Source organism: Pyxicephalus adspersus, chromosome 8, assembly GCF_032062135.1.
Source record: "Pyxicephalus adspersus chromosome 8, UCB_Pads_2.0, whole genome shotgun sequence".
Classification (NCBI taxonomy): Eukaryota; Metazoa; Chordata; class Amphibia; order Anura; family Pyxicephalidae; genus Pyxicephalus; species Pyxicephalus adspersus.
Genome location: NC_092865.1, coordinates 4,122,203 through 4,147,222, shown reverse-complemented (window position 1 = coordinate 4,147,222; position 25,020 = coordinate 4,122,203). Strand labels below are relative to the sequence as shown.

General features: G+C 41.0%; 1 protein-coding gene across 2 annotated transcripts in view; it reads left to right on the top strand.

The window, feature by feature from the left end:
* PLPP3 (phospholipid phosphatase 3) overlaps window positions 1-24,124 on the top strand; it is a 42,512-nt gene extending 18,388 nt beyond the window's left edge. Inside the window, exons 2-6 of one of the 2 annotated variants that reach the window (XM_072419343.1) lie at window positions 3,093-3,250; window positions 7,542-7,822; window positions 8,496-8,553; window positions 17,373-17,549; window positions 22,367-24,124. In XM_072419343.1, coding sequence (XP_072275444.1) covers window positions 3,093-3,250; window positions 7,542-7,822; window positions 8,496-8,553; window positions 17,373-17,549; window positions 22,367-22,477 — 785 coding nt within the window. In that variant the 3' untranslated portion in view covers window positions 22,478-24,124. Of the gene's footprint in view, window positions 1-3,092; window positions 3,251-3,754; window positions 3,913-7,541; window positions 7,823-8,495; window positions 8,554-17,372; window positions 17,550-22,366 lie in introns of both variants that reach the window. The other variant, XM_072419342.1, reaches the window with a different exon arrangement.
* Window positions 24,125-25,020: the final 896 nt, after the last annotated feature.

Below are 25,020 nucleotides of genomic sequence, written 5' to 3'. Positions count from 1 at the left end.
TATAGAGGAAGGAGCAGAGTCCTCCAGCAGAGTATTTCAGGAGAGGAGAGTTATAGAGGAAGGAGCAGAGTCCTCCAGCAGGGCAGAGAGAAGCCCAATAATGTTGAATTCAGTTTTATTTTCACTCATTTTTTTCAAGCTTTGGAGCCCTTTTCTATATTTTTCTATGAATAGTTTGGCACGTTTTTATGCCAAGACAATTATCGACAAGAAAACACACTTTAAGAGGAATAATGCCTTCTTGCGTGAATTGGGCAAACACGGGCGGTCGACCATAAATATCTGAAGTCATTAATGGGGCCCACAAATCACATTCCTGCCGCGTAATAGGCCGGGCCGGGTGGTAAGCGAGCAGAGACGGGCGCAGAATGCACATCAGTGCCGGTGTGTACACAGGAATCATTCCTCCATTAAACCCAGCGGCTTCAAAGGCACAACGAGACGCTTTTCGGCTCAGCCACTTTGGCCGGGCGCCAATTTCAATAATCCGCCCGTATATTACAAACCCAAAGGCAGGTTTACACCGACCCCAAGACCGGTAGCGCTGAGCTGCTTAAAATAGCACCCTGTGTCACACGCGTAAAAATCATAATATTGACAGAGCCGGCCCAGCTCCAGTATCACATAGCGGGGTATCGCGCCGCTATAATCTTTTTTTTTAACTTATTTCTGCCTCTGGCGGGGTTCCCAAACGGGGATCTGAATATTTAAGTGAAATTTCCAAGCCCTGCCCTTGCTCGTGTGGCTCTCTAATGCGAAGATTAGCCCAAAATGAGCTTATGGCACCACGGACGAGGTTTTTTTTGGCAGCCGTTATGTCGCTCCATGATGCTCAGAATAAAGACTGAGAAGTGCTGGAAGAGAAGGGTTGCTCAGGGTGACAACGCTTACAGATACATAGGAGGTGTTGTCACCCCTTCTCCCCATCTCTATGACATAGGGTGCATGGATCATGTGTCACCTCTCCTAATTTCTGATTTTTGGAGCAATGGGCACAGCGCACAGTTTTGTGCACAGATGGGTGCAGTTTCCTGGTTAAGGTTATGATGTCGTTGAGGTTTCTCAGCATCGGATTAAACACATCCTATTTGGACCACAAAATAGACCCGGCAAAACCCAAACTGCTACCATGTGACAGCTCAAAAAAAACACTTAGAAAGTATAAGTCTTGACATGAGGCATGAGATACGGTAGCCAAAAACTGGCTGTAAATATATATGAATCCTTCTTCTGAAATATGAGACTGTCAGTGTCTGGTTCTGAGAACTATAGCTAGCAAAGATCAGCAGAGGTTGCAGCACATTCACTTCTTTTCTGTTCCTGCTCTCTCAACGCCCTTTTTTCTTTTTATTATGCAGTAAGAGTGGATTGGATGAATGGACCCACGTGGGGAAAAAAATAACAACATTCACATTTTTTGTCTTTCACCGGCCACAAGAGGTTAAATCTCTAGGACGCGCTGTTATCCCACAACATATGTTGGACAGATCTTCCATATGTCAGCCATTTGTACAATAGCCTGGATGCAAAATCATCACCAGAGCCTGCGGGGTCACGTAACCAGAGCAGTGCAGACCCAGCTGTTCTTATCTGCGATTGGTTGGATCTGGATGGGTTGCATCAGTCTGAGTTGCAGGATTTCATTACCAGCTTGGCCTGCTGTGATTTACAAATACTCAGCTCTGCGTATTCCTGGCACCATGAGATGCATGCAGGGGCCAAGTTGGCAACAACGCAGGATGTTTAGGTAGTGAAATAAGAGAAGAAGAAAGAGAGAGAGAGAGAGAGAGAGAGAGAGAGAGAGGGAGAGAGAGGGAGGGAGAGAGAGAGAGAGAAGAGAGAGAGAGAGAGGAGTGAAATTTATCAGTACAGCATTCTATAGAATCCTATTAATTCTTTATGTGCACCGATCAATTGAAATAATTCCACATTATTATCTCCATTAGTTCTTTATGTGTACGGATTGATTGTGATTTATTTATTCCACAATGCACCATTTGTTTTAAATATTTACTGATCAATCTTAATTAACTGCTACTGAGAGCTACCAGTTTCCTTTATTCTGGGCACACACAAGCGAAAATCACTTTTAGATTTAGAAAAAACATCATCAATAACAAAACAATCAGAAAATATTGCATTCCAGATCAATGAACAATCAATATTTATTGATCACACATTGATTGGAAATTCCCATTCTTTGCCTGATCAATGCTCTCCCTTCCCGCTATGATAGTACCCAGGTCAGGGATCAATATCCACGAGGTATTGGTTGTTTTCCTGATTGACCAATGTATTGCCATTTATGATTGTTATATAATGATTTTGTTATAAATTTATTGTTGTTTTGTTTTCATGTGTGAATATTTTGTTTTTATTTGTATTATTTTGTATTTGTTTCATGTTTTTCCTGCAGCTTTTAGGTCACATTCACACCTTTTATATATTACTTTCTGTTCTAATGCTCCTTGTGATTCTTGCATTCATACCGATGCTCCGAATAATGCGACATGCACTGAGGGTCATGTGCATTATTTTCTGTTTGGGCATGGTTGGGCATTATTTAAAAATGGATGCAAATGTGTAAGTGTGAATGGGGCTCCATTGTTTTTTGCAGCCTGATGCAGGAAAACGTGTTGTTGCACTTATCTGCAGGAGGCTCCGGGCTCACCTAATGGCTTCTCATGTCCTTCAGAGGTTCCGGCACTGTGGCAGCTCTCTATGTCCCAGCAAAATCTCCAAATCTTGCTTCCCAGATCCACACACTTGCTGTCACCTAAAGGGGATCTCATGTTGCAATGCTGCCAGAGTCTCCGAAGGGTATTAGAGGCCAGGATGTGACTCTGGGTTTCAGTCTATATATGTGGTTGGCAATGTTTGGGGTCACCAACCAGCTTCTTATATCCCTCGGGCTCAGCGAGTTCCCCAAAGTTTGGTTCCCAGCTCTGCCCACTTGCCATGATTAGGAGAACACGCAGGGTTGTACTTCTGAGGAATATGAGAAGCCAATGGGCACCTCGGGCTGTCGGCCTCCAGCCAATCCCGAAATATCTTTGTTGTAATTGTGACCTTTTTGCCATTTGTCCTGACAGCTTGTGCCCCCGCGGTGGTGATGAACTGCACCTCCTTTATCCCGACCTATCAGAGGGGCTTTTTCTGCAGTGATGGCAGCATAAGACATGAGATTAAGAAAAGCACCATACCTGTCCCCCTGCTTCTATCAGTTGGGACTTTGGTGGCGCTGGTTATTGTAAGTGATGAGCGCGGTGGTGCGGTAGCCACGTCTGGGCCCATGCAACCAATCCGAAAGTGGAAACAATGCAATTGTACAATCTCTCTGCAAACTACGGGAGATCGTCCAATCAGATTGTAGAACATGGCCAGCTTTAAAGAGGAACTCAGCTCTAAGATGGAGCAAGGAGACCAGAGAGAGGTGCATTCACCTCTGAAAGTGGGAACCCAACATTGAGCCATTGTCACCAGTACAGGAAGTGGGAGCAGATCTTCCATTGGGGACCCCTGCCCCACATTCTCTTCCATTATGGATCACATTTCAGAGAAGTGAAGCTGTGAATTAATTTCTTCAGCCATAAAACAACTCAGGGATCAGAGTTCCTCTTTACCGCTTTCGGCATCATGTATTGCCGCTGTTGGTGTTGCGTTGGCCCAGACGCCGCATGCCGTTGCTCTCTGTTGCGCGTTATATGTATCACATTGACTATGTCTCGTTTTGTCTCTCTTGCTCTTTCGCTAGCTGCCCTGCCTTTCCTGATAATTGAATCTAATCAAATCCAACCATATCACCGGGGCTTTTACTGTGACGATGAAAGCATCAAGTACCCCATCAAACCGGGAGAGACAATAAATGATGCTGTGCTGTCCGCTGTCGGCATTTTAATTTCCGTCCTCGCTGTAAGTGTGTCAATCAAGCTGCCAATCAGCACAAATTCTTCTTTTCTGTCTTCTTTGCCTTTTACAGGAAATTCTCACCAATCCGACTGCAGAACAGAACCTGCCCGGTTAAAAAAAAAAACTGCCCCTTTTTACAATGTCGGTTCCGTTGGACCTGACGTAATAAAGCTCTCCAAGACTGGAGAAGATGGACTATTGCTGGAGAACCTGGGTGATCCAGCAAACCTAGAATGGGTTTCTTAAAATCATTTACAATTAGATGGCAAATGTTTTCAATCCTGGACCAGATCCATTCCAGGTTTGCTGGATCACCCAGGTTCTCCCATCTTCTCCAGTCTCGGAGAGCTTTGATAAATCAGGCCCAATGGAACCAACATTGTAAAAAGCGTGTCTCTACTATGCAGGCCAGGACCTCAGATATCACTGGTTGCATAAAAATTCTAGTGGTCACTGACTACATGATTGAGGCACGGATGAGGATAATTGGACCACAGTTTACAGTCCAATAAAATATTTTTGCACTGACAGGTTCTCTTTATGAAAGCAAAGGGCAAAGGTCATGTAGCATTGTGATTTGGCTACTTTAAATTGAAATCTGTTTGCTTGCTTATGGTTTATACACTGTTTATATTGCTTTTTGTCTAAGTCAGCCCTCAAAAGATTTTTTCTACTTTATCATATCGTGTTCCTCCAGTTTCCAGCTAAATTGTCTCCTAAAACAGTTTCCAAGTCATCTCTGAACAGCGCTCCCCTTTCACACTGCTCCTGTGATTGGCTGAGAGCATTTCATTTGCCTTTAGTCCATGTCCATTATCAGTGGGTGACTTGTACCAGTTTCAAGAGTCAGCTAGCTGCAAGCTGGAGAAGTTTGCTTTTGGTGGTGGAAAGCTTCTAAGCCTTTTACATTACAGCTAAAGGAAGCCTGTGGTCATGGTCCTTTCTTATTATGGGCTCACACCAGCCCAACTTCCAGGAGCGGTGCCAGTTCCAGGGTAGGGAACACCTGACAAGGGTACTTACCCTAAAACTGGCGTTACTACTTGGAGTAAGGCTCTAATAATACTGAATGGGGCAGCCATTCAACAGCTCAAATTGTAAAGGAAAGTCTTTAAAGCACAGTAACCCAAACCAACCAATCAGCAACTATCTTCCTCATAACTCTCAACTCATTGGCTGCTGTGGGTTTTTGCACTTCCAAGACTCTTCCATGCTCCATCAGCTAGAGCCCAATAGTCCAGGCTTCCCCATGTATTTGTGTTCTTCTTTATTCCTGCAGGTGTATGGAGTGCTAGTTGCTTTGCATCACTCTTGTAAAAACCTTGTTCATGGGTGGACCATTTTCTCAGCAGGGGTGGGGCTATAAGCTGGAGCATCCTAAGTCCTCCAGGACTTCCAGTATGTCCAACATCAGTGAAAATGCATTGTTGCTGAGGTCACTAAGATCATGAAATATACAGCAACCATTACCAATTTTTTTTTAATTTTGGAAAAAACGGAATGTTAGGAACCTCTTCAGGGGTGGGGCTACCCAATAATGACTTCCAATAGGGCCATAGCTACCCAAAGCCTAATTCTTACAGAATCTATACAATGAAAATATAATATTGCGGCAAATGCAAAATAAATATGCAAAATTATTTAAGAATAAAATAATCATGGGATTTTTTAGTTTAATAAATGAGTAATTGAGTAATAATTGAGTAATATTCATTTTGTATAAATTTAAAGAGTAAAATATCAGATTTTGTAAATTCCTTTCAAACCCTTTTAGCCAATCAGCAAAGCCATTTAATTTTGATTAAACCTTATTTTGCAAATGACTGAAATCAGTCTTCTTCAGATGGTGATGGGAAAACAGATAGAATGTTGCACTCCAATGTTTCCCCAATTCCCCCCAGTCACAGAGGTGCCATGTGTGAGAGGTCAGGTTTAACAGAAGAGGTGCGGCTCCTATTTAATCCATGTTTTCCTTACAAAATAGAAACACACCTCAGAGGTTAATTGGTGAGGACTTAATTCCCCAATTTACAACTTTCTACATCTGGTCCTTCCCTGGGACCACCCTGGGAGCCCATGTCAGATAGAGAGGAAAGATGGCGGCTGACAGATAAACAAATAAAGGGGGGGGGGTATCTCATCCAAAAAATAACAGCAGTGTGGTGCCTCAGCCATAATGAATATATGTTTTTTTGGTTTGGTCATGTATAATTTCATGAAGACAAACCCAGGCACTTCCTTCTTCTTTCTGGAATAAAGCCATTTTCTCATAAGTCTCCAAACCACAATTATAGATCTCCGTGGCTGCAGCTTACACACTGTGGCACCGGTGCAAATAAACACGAGTAAAACGTTCATGGCATTCCCACAACAAATGGGAACAAAAGTTCCCTAAAACTTTCAGCTTGTAAAACATTGTGGGATCCATAGATAATGGAGAAGGATAATTTGTATCAAAGGTGAGAGCAGAAACAAAGAGTTTTACTTTACAGAAAAAAAGAATTAAAACATTTCTGCAAAAATTTGCCATTTTGCTGAAATATATTGGAGTCAATAGGATAAGAAAATGGGTTTTTTTTTTAAAGGTACTTTGGGGCTCAAACAGCTCCGGAGAGTTACAGAAGCCCCTTTGTGCCAAAAAGGAAACAAAAACCTCAATATTTTATCTTTTTTTAATGAAACGAAAAGTAAAAAAATAAAATGCCCAGAATATTCAATGAACATTTATTATAGAAATATTTCCACACCATTTATCAGCTCTTGATTTTTTCTGGTAAAGGAAAAAATTTGCCCCATTGGAAGTTTTTTTTTCCCCCCTGGAAGTAGTCCTTCCTAATCTTTTTGTGATGTATATTCTTTGCTTTTATGCTATGTATGTTATGTGTCTTTGTGTTTCCTTGTCACATGTTTTCTTAAAGTGTACCTGGAGCATTCACATAGTTTAGCCATACCATGGGTCTGCACAAACCCCGACGTGAATCATCAGTGATGTCACGGCTTCAATGGAATTGATAGGCTGCAGGCGTTGTGATGTCACCAGCTTCTAAATAATTAATTGGCTTTAATTTCATTGATATCTACATCCCTAAAAACTCCACTTTGGCTGGACAAATTTGAGGAGGGTAACAGGCGAAGGGTTTAGAGTGTTCCCCTATGGAGCCTCAGTTAACAATAAAAACCCTACAGCCTTCATTCACTTGGGAGCTCCACTATATTTTTGGATAACATGAAAATTATTTAGATTCCATTGGAGAGATTTCTGATCACTTCCATCCCTATGACCACTATCATTGTGCCAGAAAATTAAGGTAAATCTTCCCTATGAGAACACAATTTGTTCTGTATTCTCTGCACACATTGGACTTTTAAAAAAAGTCTTCAAAGAAATACTATAAAAAAGTTTTGATGCATTGAGTGGAGCTCAGGTACCCTAAATGCACCATCATAAAGGTCTGAAGATTTTTCTAGTATTGGCTGCCCCATTGGTTGCTGGCACTGGTTCGGTAACACATTGGCTAATCTACTCTGTGTATGCAACAGGTACACGTTAATCTCCAAAATTTACCAAATTTCAAATTTCCCCCTTGTAACCCACTCTGCCTCTCTGTAAATAAAGCTTTTTGTCTTCGCAGATCATTGTCGGAGAATTCTTCCGCATCTACTACTTGAAGGAGCGCTCTTATTCCTTCATCCAGAACCCCTACGTGTCCGCCTTGTACAAGCAGGTCGGCTGCTTTATCTTTGGCTGCGCCATCAGCCAATCCTTCACGGACATTGCCAAGGTGTCCATCGGCCGCCTGAGGCCACATTTCCTGGCTGTCTGCGATCCGGATTTCACGAAGATCAACTGCTCCCTGGGATACATTCAGGATTACGAATGTAGAGGTCCAAGGAGCAAAGTCATGGAAGCAAGGTGAGGAGAGGAAATCCATAATTCCTAAATATTTTTCTTGGATCCCAAATAATAAAGAACCAAAGTGTATGGGAGGTGGTGCTAGATATGACAGTATTAGGGTGGATGTGCAGGGTTTATGCCAAGCCAGAGCATGCTTGGAGTGGACCATAATGTGTGGCTCCATCAGAAATCCCTATGATGGTGACAACACAGGTGTACAAATGGAGGATGAAGGGTTGTCACCATATAACAGGAAGTCAGGTTCACCAGGTGTTATTTTAACGTTGTCGATTTATACAATTTGCATTATACTGATTGGTTGTACATGACAATACAGTCCTTTGGACATTTTTGCTATTTAGAATTCATCCATTGGAGCTCATGAACTGACACGGAGCTGGAGGACAAGACCGAACCTGTCCATTATCTTTCCATATTTAAAATACTTTATTTCCTGAATATCTGAAAATTAATAACATTTTGTAACTGTGAATCCTTCCATGGGACAGCCATGTCAGCTGTTATCTCCCCATCCCGCTCCCCTGTCATTGAGTTTCATTGACGTGCGGTGTAAAGTCCATGCATGCAGATTGATTTATGAGCTGATAAGGATGAGTCACTTGTTTATTCACACATTGTGAAAGGCGCTTTGAATTGTCATGTTTCATTTTGTATCTTTTTGCTTTTGCAGGAAGTCGTTCTTCTCCGGTCACGCCTCCTTCTCTATGTACACCATGCTGTACCTGGTGGTGAGTGTTTGTTTTAATTATCAAATAAATCAATAATAATGGTTTTAGCTTGGGCAATGCTGCGCAGGTCATTATCATGAACGCTGCGGAAACAGAGAATGCGTGGGTGCAATTACAGTGCTGTGCAGGTGATGCTGGCGTACCTTTAAGCCGGATTTATTCTGCTCTTTGGGTAATTTTCTAAATTCTGCAAAGTGCTGGCATCAAAAATTTAAGCTTATGGGAAAAAAGAAAATTACCCGATCAGAAAACTGCTTCCACTTGCCTGTCCAGTCAAAAGCTAGGGGCAGGCCTGTGACCAAACATTATTGAGTAACTGCAGTAGAGGTCACTGAGGATTTTCTGATTTTCTCGGAAGTTTCTTTTTACGTTTATTTCTTTTTGCAATCTTTTTTATCTTTTTGTCCTGAAAATGGTTCCGCTTTTCTCACTTTATTTGCTCAATGACAGAGAATCCGAGCAACTGATTCCCCATAAAACATTACCGTGTGCAGACGTTGTTAGGCGTGTTTCCTCAGCAGAGCGGAACCCTCTTACGCTGCGTCTGCAAGCAGTTAGCGCCCTTCCCTGATGTTAAAAAAAACATTTAGCCCTTTAAGCTCCTTTAAAAGGCCGTCGTTTGGCTCTCTCGGTGTCGCTGTTTTTGTAAGCTCCTTTATGAACACAGCTCAACTGGCAGTGAATGAGAGTTTTGTATCGGTCAGCTTAACAAGAAAAGAATAAACAAAAACCATTTCCCTTTTCCGAAAAAAAGCCGGTGACACTTTAATTGAAGCGAGTTCTATTTTTAGGACCCTTTTTGTTTTACTAGGTTATAAGAAAAATATACGGGGACACAAACATGTAGTAAATGGGGCCTTTCTATGGGTCGGCTGCTTCTCAGATTTAAGGGACCCCCCCTCCAGCCCTGTGCAATAAAATGTGCAATTTAGCACAATGCATGGAATTCGCAAGACACTTTGTGCAACATATGGTTACGGTGGTCTGCCTTTCCTGACCTTTAAACATGGAGGAACCATTGACATTTCTTTCAGCTCTTCAGGGAATAATTCCTATATCCACAGATCACAGTATATTAGTGTGGTGGTCAGTAGGAAGAATTCCGCTTACATTGCTGGCCATTGGGAAGAATGTCACCCTTACAGATAGCCAAAACGATCATTGGGGTCACTTATACTGACCTGAGAGGTGCAAACTGCTCAAGGAACCCCCAGCAACCTCTTGAGGAACCCTGATTAGGAAACATTGATTTAGAATGAATCAGGGGCGGATAGACCTGCACTATAATTCCATGTAATGTGTAAGTGTCAGGAATAGATAAACATACAACGTGACATATATGTATTTTATGCAGCTCACTGCATTGGTGCCTAATTGGAATCCCATAGGTGCTCTGGTATTTGGGCACAATATTATTATTAATAAACAGGAATGTATATAGCACCAACATATTATGCAGCGCTGTACATTAAATAGGGGTTGCAAATGACAGACAAATACAGATAGTGACACAGGAGGAGGAGAGGACCCTGCCCCGAAGAGCTTACAATCTAAGATTATCACAAAGTTTGTATAGCGGAGATCCGTTGTGTTCTTCCTATAAAGTTAGCAGAACACCTGCTGAGTCTTTGTAAGCAATTCACATACTTGGCAGGCGTTGTGTGAACTTGGATAACATTCACACTTTGTGCTCTTTGAATCGGTATCACCACCGAACCCGTCCGCCGAGAAATCTCATCACCCCGCCCAGCAAACAGGAACGTGATAAAAGCGAATAGTAATGAAGTCATTCAATGTATTCAAAGGAAATTATAATGTTGCGGCTATGACACATTACAAGTTATTATTAAGTCATGAGGCTGCCCAATATTTTCTTCTTCCATTAGGGATTTATACTACAGCTGGGTGCTGCAATAATTTCAGAAAGCCATGCACAGCACTTTAGGGGCCCCTTCCACCAGCCATAATCTGCCTGCATTGCAGAGAAAAGCAATGCAATAAAAATGGAAATGTTTCTTTTTAAATATCATTAGCATGTTGATGGGGAAAAGAGCAAAATATAAAAAGATTAAACTTCAACAGACCAAAGGGAGCGACTTGAAGAAATATAGAAACTGGATTTACTGTCAGTTAATCATTAGGCAGTTAGGATAATGGTAGACTTAGCCTGAGATAAGAGGAGCACAGTCACTGATAGCACAGCATGTGTATATAAACAGCAAATATGGATAAGCATATGTACAGATGTCATAAAATACAAAGAGACACAAATGAAGTTACTGACACACTGCCTATCCCCTTGTAGCACAAAATAAACACCTAAAACAAGCCATTCATTCTAATATATTAGATTATATTATGTTATATTAATTTATTATATTCCCCTGCCTCTTAGATTGCAAGCTCTTCTGGGCAGGCTCCTCTCCTCCTCCTGTGTCACTGTCTGTATCTGTCATTTGCATTTGCCTTTTTAATGTACAGCGCTGCATAATAGGTTGGCGCTATATAAATCTTGTTTAATAATAATATTATTCTGTTTTATTATTTAACATATTATTTGATGTATATAAATGGCGCTCGTTGTGTTTGCACATTCATAGAGTGATAAGGATCTCCAAGTGCTGTATCTTACAAATGATTCTTCTTAGATATGAGAAGAGCAATGACCCGGACTTCCTTATTGATAGGACACATGAGCCAGCAAAGTTGAATGACTTAAAGGAAAAAGTCCCAAATATTCTTTTATCTATTGCCCAGCAATTGCAATTCCTGGGTACATTAATCCCGGATGGGTTGCTCAGGTTGGGTGGGCAAGTTTAATGACATTGAGGTATGTATTAGAAGGGGGGGTTGGGACCCTTAAAGAAATAATTACAGTCTTGGAAAAATAAGTCTCATACTTCACCTTATGCTGCAGAAAAGGTCATTTTTAAGGGCACCAATTAGACCTATTGGAACAGAATGGTTTCTAAAATAGGGGTTAATTAAATTCAAGCAAATCACTCCTTGTCCTCTAGATTAGTCCAGCTGCTGGATTGATTGCATCCATTGGGATGGGAGCTTCCAAGAGAACCTGTCCCTCTCCCTCTATTAAGAGACAGATTATCTTTCAGATGTTAAGAAGCTGCAGCTCCAACCGGACCATAGGGGTTAACAGTGCAATGGCTGCCGTTTATTCCCCCCACCCGTACTGTCCTACATCAGCAGCTGGGTGGAATTATTTTGCTGCCACTTTTCAGGTGTTTCATTTCCCCCATCCCTAGCCCGTCTCCCTCATGAGGTGTGGCGACCATGATACTTGAATCCTGACCCGGATTTCAAAGGCTCCAAGTCGCTATATTCAACTTTCGCAGATATTAGGAAATCTATTGCTTTGCATTTTTAAGGCTGCAGAATGGCGGGACTTGTGCTCCTGTATCTAATATTAGGGCCTGGTTTGGGTGCGAATGTAAAACCGGGGAGATTATCCTGGAGTAGGTGCGAGGGGCGCAGTGTAGACGGAGCAGGGGACCGAGTCGGTTTTATAATATCTGTGGTTATAAGTCGACTTGCATTGCATGAGTTTGAAAGGTATGCATCCTTCTTTTTTTTTAATTATGTAAAGTTGGTGCAGAACTAGGAACAGTTTATAGATATTAATAGATAAAGAGAGGGTGAGAAGAAAAGTGGCTGTTTAATTAAAATCTTTTATTTATATTCAATACATTTTATTATATTAACATACACACATATAAGGTTTTAGTACTCTAACATTATGAATCTAGATACATTACATTGGGTTGGTTATAATGTATCCCATTAAAGTGGGGGTCAATATTAAAGATATTGAGCCAATGGGATGCCCCAGTTGTCGGTCCCTATTGGGAAAGCACAGCATTTGTCCCTGTTGGTTGTTCAGCAATCCGGTAGGACAGATCCCAGAATATAACCCAAGTTATTTCTATCTATATAGAGCTTTATTTCAGATTCCAGTGATTGCTTTGGTAGATATTTCAATTTGCTGTACATTGGATATGACCGGTTATTGATCAGCTCCCTGAAATCAGAGTCTGGCCATTCCCTTTATCTCCATCTTGGATAAAGAATTGGATGAATGGGTGCTGGGAGTCTCCAAGCAGATCAGATAACCTTCTATCACAACATTCCAATGATAGCTATCTTGGTGGCATTGTTTTTCCTGCTGCAGTTGATAGGGTCAGCATACTGACAGAGGTCTCAGTGTGTGCTGTGTTGATGAACTGTCTGTGCTGGCAATCACACAATATCACAACGCATTTGAATTGGATAGGTAGGTGTGCCAAGAGGTCATGGAGACCTTGCGGGGTGATAAGGGTGACATTAGTGCAAAGCTTAACAATAAAACAATCACTCTTCCTGCTCATCTGCATTTGTTCTGAAACCTGAAACTTACTTTATAACAATAGCAGTTTCAGTTAAAAGCATTTCCTAGTGGAGGGGCTAAAAGGAATTCTTCTGACTATTCAGGGCTCATTTTTGTGCATTTGGATGCTTTTAAAGCCCACGCCAAATCAATTGATGTGATAGTGAATGTTCAGGATTTGAAGCCATCTTGCCTTCAGGAGAGAGAAGCAGGTGATCCTCCTTGTGCACTTTTTTGTTCATTTCCTTTTTTATTGTAGTGAGTGATTAAGTTTTCAACTGTGCACATGCATTGCTATTTGCATTGTAGTGCACTGCAGCTGACAGCTCATTGATTTGAATGAATGCCACAATCAGCACGGCACACCAACATAGCACATTACACATTTTATAGAGCACATGCACAAGAACAAGGCTGGAGAGGATACACTTTTATCAGTGAAGCTGGGTGATCCAGCAGACCTGGAATGGATTTCTTCCAAAATCATTTGCTCTTTGCTAGCAGCTGTTTTGAATTCTGGACTTCAAGGTTTGCTGGATCACCCAGCTTCACTGATAAAAGCGTATCCACTCCTGCCTTGGAGACCTTTAACAAATGTGGCCAATTTTGTTTTCTTGCATGCTAGCTACAATAAATGGCACTCCATTGCACCAAGACACTTTCCTCGCGTTGCATTACCAAGCCATTGTAAGAGAGCTAACAAATGTTTCATTTGTCTTTCCTGTTTTGGTCAGCAGAAATATTGTTAGTACTCATTATGTAGCTTGTTGTAAACATCTGCAAAGCATTTTAAATATTTATCCTATGTAGCAACATTGTGGCCAAGCCATTGTTTTCTTTGTGTTTAGGTTGCATAAGAAAACATTGTAGCCTGGCTGTAAATAATTTTACCGCGTATCTACAAAATCTCCTTATTAAGCCTTTTTTTTCCTTTCAATGTCACATTTCCAGCTTTTGGTGTGAGACACGATTCACTATACCCAAGATCGTCATTTATGCCTAGAACGCCATTCATTAAGATAGTGTGACACAGAGGATGCAGCACTCCCCGGGGTGAACGGGCGACAGCGGGATGTGAAAGGTTTCATCACTTGACGTCAACAGAACACAAGCGACATCGGATATAATAGTAGGAAGGCAAAGATGCCGATTTTGCAGTAAAAAAAAATTTGCGAAGGCGAAATCGTGTAAACACATACAGGATATAGATCACCTAATAAATGGAGCTGGCGGTTCCTGAACAAACAAATAATAAAGTTTCTCTAATGGTAATTTTACTTTCTGAGGCCCATTTATTATACAGTATATCTCATGGATGAGAAGCAAAATGTCTGGACAAGATGATAAAATAATTACTGCTACCTAGACCATGATGAATGGGAACCTTTGAAGTAAATATTCTATATATACACCCTCATATATATATATATATATATATATATATATATTTATTACTATTAATAATAAACAGGATTTATATAGTGCAGCGCTGTACAATAAATAGGGGTTGCAAATGTCATAGAGATACAGATAATGACAAAGAGGAAGGAGAGGACCCTGCCCTGAAGAGCTTACAATACAATATATGAAATTAAATTAAGAAAAAGTAGACATTGTACTTGGAAATATTCAGAGCTTGTCCCAGGACCTTTCACACTTTCAGGGTTTATACCCAAAATCTTTTTGTTTTTCATTCTAATTGACCTGGCTGCCATAGGTGAAAATTAGGGAAAACTCCAAGTTTTCGATACAAAAACGATACAAAAGTAGAAGAGGAAATCTCCCAATAGGATTATTTGTCCTGATTTGCTCTGACCTCAATGGAAGGAAGTTAAGGAAAAAGTCTCCCCATTGGGAGGCCCAAGCAATCTGAATTAGGACGCTATCTATCCTGAAGAAGGGTCCCTGCACCCCAAATGGGTTTGATACCATTCCCTAGAGAAGCCTTTGTCAGGGGAACCCCTGAAATAACTTTTGGGTCTTCGGAAGTCCCCTATTATAACCACAGATTTCAGTACATTAGTATGGTGGTCAATAAGAAGACATCCACTTCCATTTCTGGCCATTGGGAAGAATGTCACCCGTACAGATAGCAAAAAAAATCTTTGGTGTCACTTAAACCAGATCAAAATTGCTGAAGGAACCCCTAGCAAGATCTAGAGGAACCTTGGGGTACCTAGAGGATCCACCCCTCCTTTCCTAACTGCTGGGATAGGTAAGTCGAACATTGGTCATGTAAAGGTCTTCTATGTTCTTGGTGAAAAAGTTTCGGTTCTCTAGTGGTCTAGGTGGGGGTTCTATATTGAGGTTCTTTGGAGGTTGCAGTGGTCATTCCGGACTCTTCTCTGCTCCATAAAACTAAAAAAACTCTTCTAGTACCGAGAGGAACCCAACTTCTCCCAAAAAATGGGGACCTTTGCGTAACAAATGTACGAGTTACCTTTTCTGAATTCTCATATTAAACCCTACAGCTTTTACCTTCTGTCCCATTTTGCCCCTTGACACCTTTTTGGTGTGTTCAGTTTTTTTTAAGCTTTAATAAACTAAAAAAAGTAAGATTATTTCTAACAAACGCTGCTCAGCTGAATTCCTAAGTAGACATTTCCTACAACGATAAGCTGTACATAGAATCCACTTACAAATTGGAAAAGTCTTTAGAGCAACAATTGAGCCATTCCTAATGTTTGGTTATTTTTGGCACATTACGCTACCTGAGGGGGCCCATACAATACTTTGGCCCTTTTACGAGTGTCAGAAAGTAATATTTCTCATCAGAATGGCTCCTGCACATTGTACATGTGTTTCCGGGTGCACAGGATTCAACTTAAAAATATACATGTGACCTCAGGGCCTCACGGCAAGGGCCAGGCTTCCTTCCTATAGGAAGGGTGTGATGTGTCAGCGAGGTCTGACAGCCGCCTGTCCTCCATTGCCAGTCCTGCTCTTCCATTGGCTGCTGAGATTCCAGGGATCGAACTATCTTACTTTCCTGTGTTTTCTTTTCCCTTTTGTTCCTGAGCATTCCCACAGAAACCTATGGAGAAGGGTGAGGTCGCAATGTAGGCCGGAACAACGGCGAGCAAACAATGGACATTACTTTTTTCTCTTTGGCTTTTCATTGTCTGCTCAAACCCTATAATTAGTTTTTGAATATATGGCGGCTACAATGATTAAGAAAGGCCCGGTGGGTCAAACAACAACAATTGGGAATGCTCGTCCTGGGCTCCTTCTATGACAAAGCCGCTCCTGGAAGCCACCCACAGGGCTGTTAAATCACAAGTTCTTGGCATTGCTTTAACTTTGCACAATGGCTTTATCTAAAATAGGTCTTAAAGCATTGAATTTAATTAAAATTGTAAGTACAGTAAGCTGAAAACCAGTTGGATGATATCTGGGACACATGGGTGCCGGATGGGCATTTGGGCCTGGCACTAATATGAACAATCCCAATAAAGTCTTGTAACTGGTTTATAAATTGCTGACATGGTTTAGTATTAATATTGCATTGCATTGTCACCCTAATGTAAGAAATGTGTTACTGTCCATTTGTAAAAGAAAACCAATGCAGCCACCACATCTAAGAATTGTAACATTTTTGTTCTTGGGTGAAGCTGACCTTTGTCACACTCATCATGATATATGCCAGGCTTTACGCTCCAGGTGACTGGTCCTCTTTAGTCATTGTGATATAAATGGGGTGAATCTGAATGCTGTATCACAGCCCTCTACAAAGACTGCAGAGTTCACGGTAGTTTTTGTCGCCTGCAAATTTTGCAAGACGCTATAATATTCAGTGACGGCTCCCCTGACTTCCGCCTGGCCATCAAAACAGAGTCCGACCCAGTAAATGTAATTTTAGCTAAATTAGGGGCTCTATCGCCTGTGTAGGCGTCAGCTTGTAAGGGAAGACTTAACGCCTCTATGGAGAAATAACGAACTGGCAAAAAACAGAATGTAAGACTTCATGGAAAGTGTACATCCTTGGCGTGGATTCATTTTATGTGTTTACTAATGAGCAGATAGAAAATAATAGAATAGGATTTATTTTGCTACTTTGTATCCAATTGGGATCTGCTAAATGGCGCCCCTAGTGGAAAAAATGTTATGCAGAAACTTTTCAAGCACAAACTTTTCGGTATTTGCATTCTTGTGTTAGGGTTTGCACAGATGGGTGGTGGGAACGGCTGTTCCCCGGACCCAGGCACCTTTACCCCAGCTGCTGAGTTGGTTTTTAATGAACCAGAATTTCAATATTTTACAGCAGATATAAATGATCGCTAACTGCCTCACCCATGAGATGCACCATGCACAACTATGGGCGCAATTATGGGTGTAAGAAAGTGGTGACCGCATTGCAACCGTTTGCAAGGTTTTTTTTAAAGTTGCTTTATTGTGAATGCATTATATATAAAAGGAAAATCTTTTTTTTATTTTTCAGTTCTACCTGCAGTCTCGGTTTACGTGGAGAGGAGCTCGCCTCCTGCGCCCACTCCTCCAATTCACGCTGCTGATGATGGCGTTCTACACGGGGTTGTCCAGGGTCTCTGATCACAAGCACCATCCCTCGGATGTGTTGGCCGGATTCGTGCAGGGGGCGCTGGTGGCGTATTGCATAGTAAGTACTGCAACAGGAAATTAAACAGCCGGAGTAAAAAAAATTCCCATAAATGGGAGAGGGTGAAAGAATTCGGCCCGGGCTATATCTAATGAGGGAATCAGCGAGCTGTGACCCGGAGATCTGAGACATAACCAGCTCTTTCTAATAATGCCTCGTCTTATAAAGTCAGATTGTGCTGCCAGGAGAGGCCGGAGCTGGATTTCATCAGGAATTTCACTGGTCAGCACGACTCATGAAAGGGGACTTGTTATAGTGCAATGGGGATTCAACAAATTGGTGGAGGGCTTTGTTTGAGGCAGAGGTGAATGACAGTGAGATATCACATACTCTGCTCCTCTGTATGACTCTGCTGGAGGACTCTGCTCCTTCCTCTATAACTCTCCTCTCCTGAAATACTCTGCTGGAGGACTCTGCTCCTTCCTCTATAACTCTCCTCTCCTGAATCTTTTCGCGACGCGTTTCACCTTCCTCAGGGTTTTTTTTAGAGACTCTTACTAATTGCAAGACATCATAAAATGACAAAGGACATCGCATATTCATGTAGTCTAGTAGCAATAAAACCAAACAAATGCAAATATAAATATTCAATATTTTTGTTAGTTACCCAAATGAATCGGGTCAACTCCTTCCATCTGCACTAACCAGAAATATATTGCTAGGAGGGGAAATGGCACAAAAATCCATTTATCTGTGCTTGAGTGCATGGAGCAAGATGATTAAAGGAGATAGCAGAGTGACTGAGTAATGAGCCCAATAGCTGACTGCTTCTTCCTTCACTGTCCATTCCCAGGATAGCTGTATTGTACATTTGTGACAACAGAGCCCAAACTGTGAGATCCGTTGTCACCCAGTACATTTGGGTCATTAGAGTTCCTCTCGCATGAGTTTGTGTTTTGCAATAAAGCTTTGCAATACAGACGTCCCGCGTTGAGGGTTCGTAGCGTTCCCTGTTTTTGCATAAGCCGTATTTGTGCTCCAGGACACGGAGGGGATAAAAGTGTTTTTCCAGGCAGCCTCTGCTCATTAATATAGGAAACAGCTGGACTGTCAAAGCACCAAACTCCTATTGTGTTCAGCTTCCAAACCACGCAATGGCCTTGCTGGGAGTTTATATAACAAAGGTGCTGCTGCCCTAAAAAATCCGCCCCAGGCAGCTTCTGGTGTCGGGTGTGCTAAAGACAAGGTCAGGGGTCCCTTTAGGGTGGAACTTTGGACTCCCACAATACTGCAAGTCAAAATCATGCATGCATCTGCAATTATAGTTTTCTTTTGTCCTGCCAGTAAAGTCTACCAAATGCAGGTTTCTGTGATGGTGACAACAATGCTGCACTGCTCCTGAATTCAGAGAGTTGTCACTCTGATATAAGCTGTGCTTGCTTGCTCTATACTGGGATTAGAATCTATTGCAGGGGGCGTGTATTATTACCGCCTGTAGCTTGGCCACACCCATCCCCACCCACTTCTTTCTGGATTGACAACACTGAACCCCTCCCACTGTGTTCTGCAGTGTCTGGGAGGGGAACATGTGAGACACAAATGAAGGACGATTCGGCTCCAAAAAGAAGCTTTTGGTATCACACAGTAACTGGATTTTGTAATACAGGAACCTTTAGCTGTACCAGAAATACAGGGAGATGGTTGGGAAGTTGGGAAATTGTTGTGCCTTTAACATGACATATTTTCACGATGCATCTCCGCACAGACAGCTGCACAAAGAGCAGGCAGTAAATTGAGTGTGACCTTTGTATGTCGGAGTACTGACAAGTTATTGTTGGGGGTGAGCTGCTGCGGTCGCTGCGCAGGGCGGGCGTGTGTAACGAGCCCAATGGTGTCATGCCACAGATATGAGCGGAGCAGAGGGGTCACGCACAAGAACAAAATACAATGCGGGAATGATGTCATTCTTCCCCGACATCGGAGGGACCTCTGCCTTTCCTGGCGCTGCGTCATCTTGGATGAGGCCGCCGGCGGTTTGCACCGCCATGAAATCACCTTTTATACTACAGGATATGGACGTCATCTTAACCACAATTACTAAGCAGGAAATGACTTTGCATTGATATAAATACTACAGAATTATTTAAGGCAACAATGCAAAGAGCGATGACAATATGCGGAGTTAGATTTGGGTTTATGCCGGTTGGGGTTGGCTTACCCAGGCCCTGTTCTTAGTGAATGGACCGGGCTGTCCAGCTGGGACTGTAGGAAATTCTTGCAAGGAAGTGGAGCAGGGGCGCCAAAACGTTTGCATCCCTTGTAAAGGTCTATGGACATAGAATGCTTATTGCTGATTGGAGAGCTCTAGATCTGACTCAGAATGGGGTGTTTAGGACCTCTGTATAGAGACCACTGCTTTCATACAGAGAACAAGGGTCTCAATGCTGCTCAGTGATTGAAGGCTTTGCATACCTTTGCCTGGAACATATTTACCTGGTTTATTAAAGTTTAAATAGGAAAAGTGGTTAAAATAGAAGAAAATAATTAATATCACCAATTTGCTAAGCTCTTTCAAAACCATTAGCTGCATTGGAACTACAAGTCCCAGCAGGCACTGGATCAGTAGCTGCTCTCTAGTTGGCCCATCAATGAGAATTCTTCATCCAACCCAAAGGGAAAAATGATAAAGTGTCCGCAGCTCTGCTCCAACCCTGCAAAGATAAAACTAAGGATAAAACTATTAAGGATAAAACCAAGGATAAAACTGGATATTAGAGCTTATATTGCAGGCCATAATAAAATTAATTCAGTCTTATTGCGTAAAGCATTGCATAGAGCAAAACATTACCCAACCAATAGGAATCCATCTTTTACTTCTTGGAATATGATAAAACCGAACGAATTTGCTGCTATTAGCACTTTTTTTCAGTTTTGTTTTTTTGGTTATTCACGCAGCCATATGTTTTTCATAATATTTACAAGAATATAATGAGAAAGTAAATCCAGCCATAAATAAAGCCTACGAAAACACAAAGTCTCATAAAACGCCAACAAAAAGTCGTAAAGTAAGCGTTCTAGATGACCCCGGAGGGATGTGCGCCCCCCTGTTGTGCGTTGTCCCCAGCTGACATTGTGGAGTGGCAGGAAATTAGGTGGAGGTGGCTGGAAAGTTGACGGCTCACACTCCTATTCCGCTTCGGCCATATCTCTGCCCCGATATGTAAAAGTCGTCTATTTCACATCCTGCTGACGGATCCCTTTATTGGGTATTCAGGAAATCGTGGCCAAATATCTCTTCCTTCCATTGCTGTGAACCTTTTGTGTCAGCGGGGCTAGCGATATAATATTGTAAAAGCTTTGGCGTTATTCTGGAACTGCTGAGCGGGCAAGGGGTTTGGGACTACAAATCTCAGCAAGAGGGAAAGCCTAGTTCTACTAAAAATGGGATTTTTTGATCCATCGTTGACTATATAGACCTTTATGCGAGAGTCTTTAACCGTTTAGAACACAATTTAGATTTTTGTTTTTTTTTCGTTTAGTTTTTAGGTATATATGGTCACAATTTTTGGGATAGTGTTAAAGGGTTAGGATCCACCTCTGATAGGTCTATATTTCTTCATATATATATATCTAAAATCCATTCTACACATTCCATACTTAGATGGTTTAGAAAAGGTGCTCAATGGTGATACTTTAATAAAAAGCAAAAGAAAAAAAAAACAGCATTCCAAAAATGAGTTAAAAAATGCCAAATACCAAAACAAGTGCATACACTTTGGGGAAATGCTTTTTTGGTTTCCAAAGGGGTCCTTTATGCCCCAAAATGATAGTAGAGGACGCTTGCTCTGTTTGTATGACTATTTGACCTCAATAAACATGAAGGTTGTTTTTGGAACATTTTCCTTTTTTTCTTTTTGTTTTACTGAGCTTCATAGCTGTTTATGTCTCAATTACTGGTGGCCATTGCCTATTGACATCGAGAGATTTCACAATGTTTTTCATAAATAGTGAGCACTATGGCCTTTGCGGCGCTGGGTCCCAGTCTGGAATCTCGGCCAGGACACGATCTGCATGGAGTTTGTAGTTTCTCCCCATGTCTGTGTGGGTTTCCTCCCACATTCAAAAAACATGCAGTTAGGTTTATTGGCTTCCCCCCATATTGACCTTAGACTGTGATAATGACATATGACTATGGTAGGGACATTAGATTTTTATTTTATTTTCATAATTTATAGTTGTCTCCACACCACTAAACAAGGGGGATCCTTCATTCATCTTTTCCAGATTGTATCCTTCATTTTGGAAATATTTTCTCCTGCTTCTTTTCAAGCCAAAAATTTCCGGTCAGCCATGGGGACTCCCATCATAATTTAAAAGTTCAAAAATTTATTTATTAAAAAGTTTTCAATGTGAACCCCCTACAAGGACTTTACACCTTCTTTAGGAGGAGGACCTGGTTTAGATTATTTTGGGATTGTTTTCTTTCCAAAGACAAATTCTTTGGTTGGGATTATGACAGCCACATTGTGCTGGAAGTGGGACAAGGAGGAATTTTTTAGCAGCGGAGGGGCTGATGTGGGACCGGCATTCAGTACATCTCTATGCTGGAACAGTGAGCAGCTCGTCTCCAATTACAACACATTAAATTCCACCCAATTCTAGAGTTTCAGCGTTGGGTGAAAGCGCCTTTCACCTTCTTTGAGGCTGTCTAGGATTCTTCACATATATTTTTGAATGTTACACGATACCATTTCAGTCAAATTTGCCAGTTTTCAGTTTTCTGCACCTTATTTGGAATTTGTAGAAAAGGAAAAAAATGTGTTTTCCTTCCAAAAAGCTGGATTTGTCTAACCGAATTGCATTTTTTTATCTTCCAGGTCTTTTTGGTCTCCGACCTTTTCAAGCCATCCAAGAAAAACTGCCCACCGCCCCCTGTAAAGAAGGAAACGTTGTCACCTGTGGACATTATCGACCGAAATATTGTATAAGAACCACAAGAGCTCACAATCGTAACTTCTGACGGTGAATTCAACTACCTGCTGCTTTCAAATCTCATCAGACAGTAGAATGTAGAGAAAAGACTGTAATACCCAACCCGAAAACAAAAGAAACAAAAAACAACATAAAAAAACATAAATGTCTGCTCTGAGGCCTTTCGATTGCAACGTTGCATAACGTGGGTGATTACCGACTAACAGAAAGCCAGGCAATGGCGGAATATGGAGTTGGAATTCCGGATGTACAAACGATCGTTATCTGTTCATGTTTTAATGAACAATTATCCTGTTCATAACTTTATGAACACTAAACTTTTTGAAAAGGGAGTCAACTAGATCTACTTGGCTCATAGAGAAGCTCACAAATAACGATAGCACTACATTTTTTATTTTTTTAGAAAGAAATAGCACTGACGGTCGGGCGCAACTCCCGAAAGTCACGGTGTTTGTTGTATCTGTGTGGTTCAAGAAAAAGGTGACAACGCCAGAGGGATCTCTGCGTGCAAAGATCTGTAAAAGAAAAAAATTTGTGTAATTCACTAGTAATTTTTTTACCTGAATCAGGCATTCCCACTAAGGATCGCTGAAGCGGCGTCCTTTCATCTGTGTCGGGCCACCAAGTGCTGAAATTGCCCCAAACTTATTCAAAGCTCTTTTGTGCATGGAGAAGATTCCTTTTGGAAGACTGTTAAGAGTTCTCTGTCTTGCTTGAGACTTTTTAAGCACTAGTAACTTTGGGGTCGATACCCAACGTGCGTTCGCAGTTTCATCAGGTACCGCGGGACGGTCCTGACTCCACAAAACAAAAACATCTTAATCTGTCCAGTTTCCAAGGAACAAAATCCTTAAAGCCATTGCATTTCACGTACTTAGAAGTTGACAAAAACTCTTGGACCCGGCAAGCAAGGCGTCTTTAAGAGCCACCGTATATAAAGAAAGACTCACAGCCACCAGCGAACACAACGGAGTGCTGTGGGTTACAGCACTTTATCACATAAAGTTCCAAGCGTTCAATCCATCGACAGCAAGAGAAAAAAAATCTGCGGCATTCAAACCCGTGAAAGGGTTAAAGCGAAAGGGACGATCATTTCTTTAAAAAATCTGAATCTCTCATTTGCACATCCATCTTACACAAGCATCCGTCCTATCATTTCAACTATAGCAAGCTATGATTTTTTTATATGATATATTATATAAATAATGTATAAAACATTAAAAATTAACTATGTAAAATATTATTTTCAAAAACACAAAAAACAATGTTTAGATATATCCACTATGATCATTAACTGTGTCTTGACCTGTGTCCTTTTATTTTTTGGTTTGCTGCTTTTTAAATGGCAAAGCAACAAATTTTTAATTTTTGTATAGTCAACTAAAATATTTTTAGATCTGTGGTAGTAATTTCACTATTAATAAACTACAACTAGAGGCAATTGTATAAAAAATGAAATAAATTGTCAGTATTTTTGTATTGTTTCATATTGTAAAGAGAATAAGGAAAAAAGAAAAAAAAGACAAAAAAAGAAGATTATTATTCAGATACTTTTGTAGAATACAAAAATCCAACGTTTGTTTTTGCAGAAATGGCTGTACAAAAATGCTTTTTAAATAAAAGCTCATAACGGTTAATTATTATTATGTGTTGCTTTATGATTTTGGGGGAATCTTTATTATTGCAAAGAATTTATATAGCGCCAACATATTATCCAGTGCTGTACAAAGTCCATAGTCATGTCACTAGCTGTCCCTTAGAGGAGCTCACAATCTAATGTCCCTACCATAGTCATAGGGTCACTTTTGGGTGGAACCCACACGAACTCCATGCAGATAATGTCCTGGCCAAGATTTGAACCTGGGACCAGGAGCTGCAAAGGCCAGAGTGCTAACCACTGAGCCACCTTGTTACCCATTAGCAATTTGATTTCAAGATCCTGCAATGAATAATAAAGGAAGCCAGAATACAGAGAATACATTGGATTTGCAATCTTTATATATCTGATGAGCCAACGTGGAAATATTTCGGCTCTCAGAACTCAGATTTGCATCCATGCAGGTGCAGAGATGAGTGGTTAGGCTACAAAAATACCATATAAACCCCATGTATTGCTGGAATTCAAAGCTTTATTTTTCTCCAAGCTATTGGTAAAAATTGCAAAATTTGTCCAAAATTGAACAAATTATTTTGGAGTCAATAGGAAAGTAAAATTAAAAGTAAAAACCGTTTCTGGGTATTAATAAGGTTGCAAAAAGTTATAAATGTCTCATGAGGGTTATAAATGTCTCTTATACCTTATCTGGACATATACAGTGCATAGGCTGCCTATGAGTTTCATCATTTCACAATGTTTTTCAAAAAAATAAAAAGTAAATTTTAAAATCTAAGCATAAAAAGTTATAACATAAAAATAAATAATATAATAAAAAAAAAACTATCCCAATGAGCTAAAAAGCTCAATAAAGTGCTAAAATCTAACGTGTAAGCTCTTTTTATGATTTTTGGGCTACACCAATTGCTTTCCATTGTACTTTGT